Source organism: Neovison vison, chromosome 6 (genome assembly GCF_020171115.1).
Source record: "Neovison vison isolate M4711 chromosome 6, ASM_NN_V1, whole genome shotgun sequence".
Classification (NCBI taxonomy): domain Eukaryota; kingdom Metazoa; phylum Chordata; class Mammalia; order Carnivora; family Mustelidae; genus Neogale; species Neogale vison.
In genome coordinates this window covers 162,835,252-162,846,267 of record NC_058096.1, presented here as the reverse complement: position 1 = coordinate 162,846,267, position 11,016 = coordinate 162,835,252, and the positions used below count along the sequence as shown (strand labels likewise).

General features: G+C 40.7%; 1 protein-coding gene across 1 annotated transcript in view; it reads right to left on the bottom strand.

Moving 5' to 3' along the window:
- Window positions 1–1,540: 1,540 nt before the first annotated feature.
- Window positions 1,541–11,016, bottom strand: part of ABHD5 (abhydrolase domain containing 5, lysophosphatidic acid acyltransferase) — a 31,873-nt gene continuing 22,397 nt past the window's right edge. The window contains exons 4-6 of the mRNA XM_044252831.1: window positions 7,295–7,449; window positions 4,810–4,921; window positions 1,541–1,604 (exon numbers count right to left, since the gene is read on the bottom strand). Coding sequence (XP_044108766.1) covers window positions 1,541–1,604; window positions 4,810–4,921; window positions 7,295–7,449 — 331 coding nt within the window. The remainder of the gene's footprint in view (window positions 1,605–4,809; window positions 4,922–7,294; window positions 7,450–11,016) is intronic.

The following is an 11,016-nucleotide window of genomic DNA, read 5'->3' as shown; positions in this document are numbered from 1 at the left end:
TCACTGGGAAGCGGTTGTGCTTCGGTATAATTTGCCTATTCCTTTGTAGGGAAGACAATGTTGATGTTTCTGTTAGTTAATCCATAGTGATACAACCTTACATTTCCTAACTACAGATTTCCTAACTAACCATTTAAAACACCAACAGTCAAAACCACTCAACCTTTATTTGCATATAAACAGTTCACTCTTTTTATTTACATAACCACCTTTCTCCTAGACAAGCAATATTAGCCAACATAAGGCAAAGATGCCTTGTTGATGACAATCCTATTGAATTTTCTTTTTTGGAGGGTCTTCTCAGCAGCCAATTATCACATGGCAATTTTCACAGTTTCAAAGAATTTTTCTTCATTTTAAAACAAGAAAGTGCTACACCTGATGGTAGTTACTGTCAAATAGTTCAATCAACCTTATATAGCTTTTATAATATAACTTCAAGTATGTGTATTATTTAACCAACACAAACCTCAAAAACAAAAAACAAACAACCAAACTCTATCCCATTTCTGGTGCCATGAGATGTAAGAGCACCACCTATTTTTCTGTTTTAGTGGTTAAAAATGGAATCCAGTTTTAGCACCCATCTATAGGAGTCAGAGGTTAATGACAATATATGATTGGCTTACTGGAAGGTAGCAGTCTTAATAGCCCCTCAGAAGGACATTTGTTTCTTACGCTGCATCCTGGCTCATGGAAAAGAATAGTATTAATAGGGGGGTGGGTGGGAAATGACACACTTCTAGTTAAGGCTGTTTAGTACTTAAATCACTTAAATACTAATGTCATATTTCCCTGAAGTATAGAATTCTATCACATATAAAATATCTTAAGGAATTATGTGGTTGCAGATACATCAGGATAGACCACACTTAAAATGTTAAACGTGGCTTAAATATAGAACAGAGGAAAATCAGAAAAATTAATACTAGTGATCAAAGTCCCATCTTTTTAGCCAAAATGGTATCTCATTACTCCATTTCAAAAATGAAGTGAAAGATTCTAAACAAGTGATAACTTTTCACATTAAAAACACACAAAACTGTGATTAACTATATCAGTTATTAGACATGGTAAATAGAAGCAAAGAAAATAAAGTGCACCATTACAATATATAAAATTATAGACCCAGTAATCACCTTTTAAAATTGGTAATATAGACTGAAATATAAAAAGTACCTGTCAAAGCAAAGTTAGATAGAAATGAAAAAAATTTCAGTTGAAAAATTATAATTTTTCAGTACAGCAGAGGGGCAAATAACCTTTTATTAAAGCTATTAGATTTGTAGACTCTTGAATATTTCAATTTTGCATAGGAGAAAGGAAAGCCATTCTTCTAGAAGGCACTAACTGGTTTAAATGTGCAAGCAACTTCATAAAGAGAATATGTGCGAAGTATAGTCAAGAAGACTGCTGGTTTTGTTGTTTTATTCCCTACTCTGCATGGGAGACTGCACAGTATTGCTGAGGAACTCTATCAGTCAGCAGGCTCTCCCATATCCTCTTCGGTGTTCTCAGTCCACAGTGTCACAGATCTCCTTTACTTTCTGGTTGAAGTCTTCTGGTTGATCTGCATACACATAATGCCCTGCCCCAAGAATGGCCTGAGAAAGGAAAAGGAGTCCAAAGGTCAGTGAGCAAAAGCACTTAATAAAACACATAAGCAAAGACATTTAGCAATGAAAGAGAGAACAGCTACACAGAAATAAAACATAAAAGAATGAGCAACTTCCATGTATTTCCATCAAATACACAATCTGAGAAAAGAAAAATCTACTGGACCTTACTAAAATTTTATATGCAAAAAAAAAATGCCAAACTGACCACTAATGAGGGGGCCAGCAAATCAAAATGAATGAAGTGAGAGCATGCTGCCTTGTGAGGTGGGAGTTGGATAGGTGCCATGGGCATGTCCCACTCCCACCTCGGAGATACCACGGCTCTAAGGACAGGCACGGCCAGTCTGGACATGAAAACTGTGGGTCAAACCCTGTCCCTCGTCACAAGTGACAACAGGTCCTGATGGAGGCTGGAAGTCTAGCTCAGATCTGAAAGCACATGAAAGTGAAACCTCACTGAAATCAAACATAACACAGCAGGATTCACTTACAACGGAAAGCCCAAATTAAGCCACACACTTACTATTGTCTTCACATATGAATGTGGTCGTAAAGACTGGATGCTGTTGCCAGAATTGCCGTCTATGCAGGATCGGGCGCCATAGATCACTGAAACTGGAATGTCAGGGTGCATTTTACCAATTCGCTGGAGCATTGGCCTTTTTGCCCATCCATAAGGAATAGTCATATTTTTGAATGCTGTCTCACCACTTAAAGTAAAGGAAAACAACACACATATGACTTCAAGGGATGAGTATGAACTGCACCCCCACCCCAAAAACACTCATGTTTAGCTTCTCCCCCATTTAGGAAAAACCTCAGTCTGAATAGAAAATAATATACTAGGAAGTATAAGAAACAATTCCCACAGAAGATACATGCTTTTGTTTGATAAACAAGGATTCTGAACTCTAGTGGATTAAAAGTCACCCTCTTCTAAATCAAACTTGCAACCCTATCATTAAATTCCCTGTGGGGAGAGCTAAAATTTTTTTTTTCCTACTGTAACTTGTTTCAAATGTAGAAGGTAACTTTTCAACATGTGCATGGCACCAGGTTTTTACCTGTTATAGTTAAAAAACCAGGACCAAGATAAGAAATGTGGAATGTGTATTTATATTTTTAATTTTCTACATAGAAAGACATTTAATGTTTAAAAAAGCCTTTCTACCTAGGGAGAGACTATGTCTCCTGGAGCTAACCCATTCTTAGAGACAGCAAAAGATTCAACTAGGAACATGCCTGTCGTGTGCCAACTAACCAATCCTGAGCCATGCCTCTTCTGTACTGCCCACACATCCAGGAGGGATTTCCTCTGCCTTAACCAGCCCAGGGCCAGGCACGAGGCAATGAGACCACCTCTATCTCCTAGAGCCCACCGCAATGATTCAACAACCCCATCCTAAACTATCTGCCACACCCCTCCTTGCCTTTCCTGAAGAACCCAATGAAAGTTCTGGCCTCAACTTTCCCTTTTACTGTTTTCTGCCACCTGACCAAAATCTGCTGCTTCCCTGAAACCCTCATGGCATTAAGTGACACTCCCCTCCCCCCACCCAGGACCCGTGAGTATAATAAACTTTGCTTTCTTGAGCCTTTGTATCTTTTTCCTTTGCCCACACTTGACTGATCATCACACGAAAGAGCACACAGCACTTTGCAAACTCCCAGGATAAAGTTGCTGTCACTTCTGTTTCCTTGCAGTATTAGGCACAACTCTGAACTGTCTGTTATGAAGAATTCAAGTTCTACCACAAGAAAGACAACAAACCAGCACTACACAGACACACATAATCCTGAAATGTAAGTGAATAAAGCATGAAGCCCCAAGCAGTAAACCAGATGATGTACCTGGAGCTCAGCGCTAAAAACTGTTGGAACAAGTCAGTAGCGTGTGAAGTCCTTATCCACCAGATCCAATGGCCTAGTGAGCCACAAAACATCAGTCTCTTCAGGACCCCAAAACCTCTCCAAGCTTCCTTCACGCTTGGCGGAGAACCTCTAACCTACTTTATTAAAAAGACTAAGGCAATCGTTCTACCACAACAGCTGCCACAGCCTCGACCCTTTAATAAAGCAGGTGCGCATGTTCTATGCCAAAACTGAGGGAGGCTGGCTCTTCACCTAGCCTCTCCACCTTGTACCCGAGCCTCCACTTGGAAAGGCTGAGGTACCACTTCCCGGTCCTGGAAGTATGGCCCATGGCCCACCTACACTAGAGTCATCTAAAGCATTAAAATCATAATCTGAAGCATAAAAATCAGCCCAGGATCACCGAATCAGTCTCAGAAACAGGGCTTGGGAATCACATATTTGACAACCCCAGCAATCCTGGTACATCATGAAGCAATGAGAACTGGAGCTCTCCTCTGCCTACACTGTGCCTGACCCTCTCCCTAGCAACTCCAGGGTCTTGTCTTCCAGGCTCCTTCTAGGTCCCCACTATCTTCAGGCTGTTTTCTCCACTGTTGTCTTATATCTAATGTCCATAAGTCAGATATTTTAAAAAATAGGAATCACCTCTCTCTGTTTGGCCCTCCCTCTCCCTGTGGCTACCATGTTCACAGGCTCTTCCTCCTTCTTTCTCCCCTCTTCTAATCACTGTCAAAATACCTGCAAAACCCTCCTCCCAGTCTTCAGCCTCACTTATTCTTCACCCATGTAGCTGTGTTTGTCATGCTGATCCAGGATCATTAAAAAGTGCTCGCCAAAAGAGGGGTGCAGTCATCATGTGAACTGGAACCATGCTGACTGGCATCTCCCATGCTCTTGGGGAGACTTAATACCCTTTCGAACAGCAAAAGTTTCTAAGAAGATCCACGGTACAGGAAACATCGACTTTTGCACTTCAGTCGCCCTTTTTTGGTAAAGTATGCATACTCAGTTTGGAAATGCTGTTTTACTTGAAATTCTTCTTTTCCTCTCAACTCCAGCTACCTCCTAGAGGTACCTAGGACCAAAGCTTCCTTAACTTAACCATAAGCACTTTCAGGGAAGACAGTACATCCTGCTTAGTCTCTCATCGGCATCCAGTACAGTGTTTTACATACTAGGCACTCCATGCGTAAATAAGTAAATTAGAAGAATTAGTCAGTTAACTACTGATAAAAATCTCCTAGAGTCCTCCCATGTTTTCAAAGAAGAAAAGTATAAAACACCAACATAGTAAATTCAGAATCCTCACCCTTACCTTGGAGTCTGCACATTACAGTGGTAGATGTACTCTGTCACCGTGTCATCTTCAAACATTGATGAATACTTCCGTTTGAAATCAGGCCTTAAACGCTGCACTAGACTTAAACCTAAGTAAGAGGAAACAAATGTTTTAAATTATAGTTAACTGACAGACTAATAGAAAAAGGTTTTGTGTTTGCCTAGAGAATGTATGTTATATGCATACAAATCTACACATATTCAAGTGTATACTTTAGGTAGAAAAGAGCACATGCTGCAGTCATCATGTGAACTAGAACCATGCTGACTGGCATCTCCCATGCACTTGGGGAGACTTAATACCCTTTCAAACAGCAAAAGTTTCTAAGAAGATCCATGGTACAGGAAACATCTACTTTTCAACTTCAGTCACCCTCAAGTTCTTCAAGTTCCCTAAGAATTAAAATAAGAGATAAGGAGTATTCCATATTGCCTTACAGAAGTGCTTCAGGAGCGCAAAACACACAAGTTAATTTTCTAAAACTTGTTTTTGTAGGAAAATAAATTCTATTAAACATGGCAGGCGAGTAGAGCAGCTCAAGTTCACTTTTTAATTTGTATTTCTCCCATAATTATAACACATTAATATCCAAATGAAGCAAACTGGAATATACAAGTCTTTCTGTGCAAAAATAAATCCAGGGTTTCTGCTTGGGACATTGCCAATCCTCCCAGCTAAGGACGTCCACCCCTGAGGTGAGAGATAGGGGCATCCTTTCCCCAGAGGAAAAAGGATGAAGAGTAGAAGCCTCCATCTGGTCATTATTTTCCCTCCTGGGGCCCCAGGGGCTAGTCAGTTTCCCTTTCTGCTATCACTGCCCATTATTCTAGCAAAGTCTTACTTCTTTCCTGGCTCTCTTTCCTGCCTCTGAAGGAACTGTACAGCTCCACAGAAAATTCTTATGACGTGGTTGATTTTCTAAATCATGTCCCACCCAGACAACACACAAGCAGTAGTGGGAGACAGGGCACGGCATGAGAGGGCTCTTCCTAGGCATCCTCCCTCCCTTGTCTCCTAGTTTCTTTTCATACTTTACTCTTCCCATAATTGCTCCCTGTGTAACTGTAATCAAGCACAATTCATTTATATTTCAGGACTGCACAGACTAAATGAAGTTCTTAAATAGTCCATCAAAGGAGGACCAAGTACCTGAGAGAAGTGACTCTACTCGGGAGGGGTGAGGAGTTGAGGGTGGGAAAGAATGGCTATCTGTCAGAGCACTGAAGGAGTGTGGTGTGGTCGCCCATCCAATCCCTGTGCAGTCCCATGGCTCTCCTTATCCCAGATGGAGGCAGTAGGACAGAATAGCCAGAGGAGACCATTTTCCATTCATTCCTTTCTTCTTGCTCAGAGTGCTGCTTTGTGGGATGGGGCTTCCTGCCATAGCACCCATCAAACACCATGAGGAAAAAGGTTAAGAGAATCATAGTTGCAGGTCCAAACCCCAACATCAATGAGCCAGCTACTAGAACAAATGCTAAAACCACCTGCCTCCATCCTGCTTGTTAAGGCAATAATGAAAGTCCCTATGGTCTAAACCACTTACATGTTCAGCTACTTGAAGTTAAAAGGACTCACTGATACAGTTATAAGAGGGACAGTGGAGGTCCAGACCACCATCACTGGTAACAATGAGGGAAAGGAGAGTCCCTGGGCTTTGGCATGGAAACAGAGCAGCTGAGAGTCAAATGAAATTAAATCAGACACTAAACACTGGTACTTCAAAATGTGACCAGAAACACAAATCAGGAGTCCCCAAAATCTCTGTGGAAAAGGATGATTTTATCTTCTTTTTTTTTTTAAAGTTTTTTTTTTTTTTTTTTGACAGAGAGAGATCACAAGTAGGCAGAGAGGCAGGCAGAGAGAGAGGAGGAAGCAGGCTCCCTGCTGAGCAGAGAGCCCAACGCAGGACTTGATCCCAGGACCCTGAGATCATGACCTGAGCCGAAGGCAGCGGCTTAACCCACTGAGCCACCCAGGTGCCCCCGATTTTATCTTCTTAACACTCTGACATTATGGGGCAAGAAGGGAATCTGATCATGTGATCATACCTGTTATCTCCACAGGCAATCATGTCAGGCTCTGTGATCTGCCAGCTGGGTATCATCAACTAGCCAAAGGCTCTCTAACGTCACCAACAGGTCAACATGCAGCACTTCTCCCCATGCCCTGGGTTGACTAACCCCAGGGCTGCATTTCCTACCTTCTCAGTTTTGCCAATTACCTATAATATTTACAACAAAAAGACTCCTCTTTGAGATGATCCTGTTTTCATCATTTTTATGAATAGGCTGATATTTTTTAGGGGAGGAAAAAAAGTAATTCAGTAATTCAGAGGAGGAGGAGAAAAAGATTCAGCTTGTTTTTTAAGATTTTGACTAACAATGGTGATCAGTATATACTCCTCTACTGCCAATCTGTAAACATTTTGCCTTTCTAGGACACAAATATAAGCACTCACCAAAGGGTCCTGCAATCCTGAGGCCAGCTAAAGGATTAAAGGGAGTCAGTGCTGCTCCCAAGGCTCTGATCCACACTGGGATTGGTCTGTCTTGATCAGCAAGGTCTGGTCGCTCAGGAAAACCCCAAGGCTCCACCAAAATGAGATGATTAACCCTGTTGGAGGAAGAACATATACATAATTTCATTTGGCAAACTCATCCTAGGACTCTAAAGAATTAACATGATTTATAGAGCAAAGGTAGAAAAAAAAAAAACGCCTTCCAAAATTTCACATTAAAGAGAAGATCAGTGGCTGACCAGTTATATCATGCTATTACCTGTAAACTTTCAGATTTGGTAGGACTTGAGAGGTGTATGGTAGGAGGAGAGCTTCATTTTTCATATATGTAAATGTGGATAAAAAAGGGTATGTGGAAGGGCACATAACTGTGTGGCTACTCTTGAGGAATGGTATTCATTGTTGAAGCTACCCCCGGCAGATGATACAGATCACTGACAACTCAAAAAAGCCCAATGTTTCCATGCAGCACAAGACTGACACTGCAGAAATGACTGAAGAGTAATATTACACTTATAAAATAGCTTTAGACACCAACAACAGTTCTCTCCTGCAAGCCAATCATTCTAAAAATGTTAAGAGGCATTAACACTTTAGGTGGGTTCAAAAGGACTTTTAAGGGAACCTTTCACAAACACAGAGCTAATGTATAATGTGGCAGAAATTTCTCCTAGTTTGGTGAACATGAGCACATGGGTAGGGCTACCCACAGTATCATGATATACTGACCTCAGATTCTATTCCTAACCCTTTGCTAATTTTCTTCTTTACTGACCAAAGACATAGAAAATTTTCAGCGAAATCTCATATAAAATTGTTTTATATCACTAATAGTTCTAATTTTTCCATCTTCTGAAAACCTCTTCCTGCTAAGGGAAAACCAAAACTATCAGCAATACTTCCATGTGCCTGCATCACGGTATTATATGTCATTACGATTCTAAATAAAGCATAAAGGTCTTCATGACACAAATGATATTCAACTATAACCAAAACAGCCATCAAATGCCAGGAAAAACTTTCCAAGGATGAACGGACAGTGCTTTCCAAAGTCATAACTGAAACCAGAACATGGGCACAGATGGCTATTATTCCCAAAACAAAATATTTTATTATTTTTGCCACCACAGACAAGGATGAGTTAGTAATGAGTCCTTCGCTTTGACTGCATTTTCTCAAACAGAAAGCTTTCGAGCACGGACCTAGCGCACAGAGCTCCAAGGGCCCTTGGAGCTCAGCCCAATCTTTCATCTCGTAGATGAAAAGGAAGCTGAGATACACTATGTGACCTGCTCCAAGACATGCAGAAGTAGGGTTAAAACCCCCATTTCCTGACTCCCGTATACTAACTGATGCCAACAAGTCACTGGGTAGAAGGCTCTATCCCAAGAACAGACCAAGCAACATAAGATAACCTATCAGTAAAGGTAAAGCTTAACTTTTATCAACTCTAGGCCAGTCCTAACTCTACTCTAGATTTCAAAACATCTGTAGAATGTAACTACCAATCTGTGTGGAGATATGTGATAAGTGAGATTCCCATATACTTAAGAGTGCCTTCACTCTTAAAAGTTTTAGGAGAATATTTTCTAATAGTGCATGGAAAGGGGGATGGAAAGGAATTTATTTTTTAATGGCAGAGACTAATTGATAATGAATTCTCCCTAAACTCCTGCTACCACAGTGTACAGTGAGATCTGGAGGAGGGGAAGGGGAAGGGAAGGCACACCAGAGATCTGGGTGGAATTAATGAAACAGTCACCTAGTTGAAAGCAGCAAAGATTTCTGATATATCTAAACATACTTTACCCTGAAAGATAATTAAATTTTGTTATAAATTTATTTTGATATCCTGCCCAGTTTGCTCTCAGCTCTTATCTGCTTACCAAAGAAGGGAGAGGACAAAGGAAACATGAAGGAGGTTAAGTCTCATCTATCTCTAGCTAAGTGATTGTTGTTTCCACCTTCGTTTTAGCTTGCCTTGTTTGATATGGATCTTCAAAATAGTGCCCCTAGATAAAAATACCAGTTTAACAAATCATGCAAAGTTTATATAGTAAAGATGACAGATGACTTTTTAAAAAAAAATTTTTTTTAAAGATTTATTTGACACAGAGAGAGTAGGCAGAAAGGCAGGCAGAGAGAGAGGAGGAAGCAGACTCCCTGCTAAGCAGAGAGACTGATGCAGGCTCAATCCCAGGACCCTGGGATCATGACCCGAGCTGAAGGCAGAGGCTTTAACCCACTGAACCACCCAGGTGCCCTAAGAAAATGCCTTTTTTTTTTAAAAGGAAGTGAACTGACCCAACAATTTCTCGATCTGTCTTCAGCTTAGCATGGTGTTTAGTATATAGTAGGTGTTCAGTAAACATATGGAGTATTGTGTTTTTCCCAGGTTTCCTTTTAGTCCCTGTCTATAAGCATATACAAATTTTAGGGGCGCCTGGGTGGCTCAGTGGGTTAAGCCGCTGCCTTCGGCTCAGGTCATGATCTCAGGGTCCTGGGATCGAGTCCCGCAGTGGGCTCTCTGCTCAGCAGGGAGCCTGCTTCCTCCTCTCTCTCTCTGCCTGCCTGTCTGCCTACTTGTGATCTCTCTCTGTCAAGTGGATGAATAAAATCTTTAAAAAAAATATATACACATTTTATAAACTATATCCATAGGGGCACCTGGGTGGCTCAGTGGGTTAAGCATCTGACTTCAGCTCAGGTCATGATTTCAGGGTCCTGGAATTCAGCCCCATGTTGTGCTCCTCACTCAATGGGGAGTCTGCTTGTCCCCTGCTCATATTCTCTCTCTCTGTCAAATTAAAAAACAAAAACAAAAACCCAAAACTACATTCATAGAATAATCTAGGATTTAGTCCAATCTGGATTTTTCTGGTCCCCAGATGACATTATAACACCATTATTTCTTATAGGAATCTTGCAGGTCACTACCTATTAGTGGGTAGGAAAATTTACTCAGAGTCAGTCTGCAGTCTTTTTAGTTGTATAATTTGAACCAGAAAAGTATGTAACAAGCCTTCCATGACACTTTTATTTCAGACACACACATATATAATTCTTTTTTTTTTCCAATTTATTTATTTTCAGAAAAACAGTATTCATTATTTTTTCACCACACCCAGTGCTCCATGCAAGCCGTGCCCTCTATAATACCCACCACCTGGTACCCCAACCTCCCACCCCCCTGCCACTTCAAACCCCTCAGACTGTTTTTCAGAGTCCATAGTCTCTCATGGTTCACATATATAATTCTTATTGAGGGGTTATAGTCTAAAAAGTCTGAAAACACTTTTTTAAAAGCTCTGCAAAATTGTCTAAACTGGAATTATATATCATTTGCATCATTACATGTAAAAGACCTCAGAAAATAACTGTTGCTTATTTTGGTTTTAAGACTCATTAAAAAGATAGACCATATGGAGCACTTAGGTTGTGGCTACTGAATAATAAATATCTAGTAAATGTTAGCTAGTTATACTAGCAAAACTAGGAAGACTATCAGAGAAGACTTTTTTCAGAGACCATGGGAAGACTCACATGGAGCTGGAACTATGTGAGCAGTGAGTAATTTAATTTTTATTCTTCAGGAAAGCCTGATCATAGACTTTGGCTCACAGGTTATAATGTTGCACCAGACCAAGTTCTCAGGCTATCTT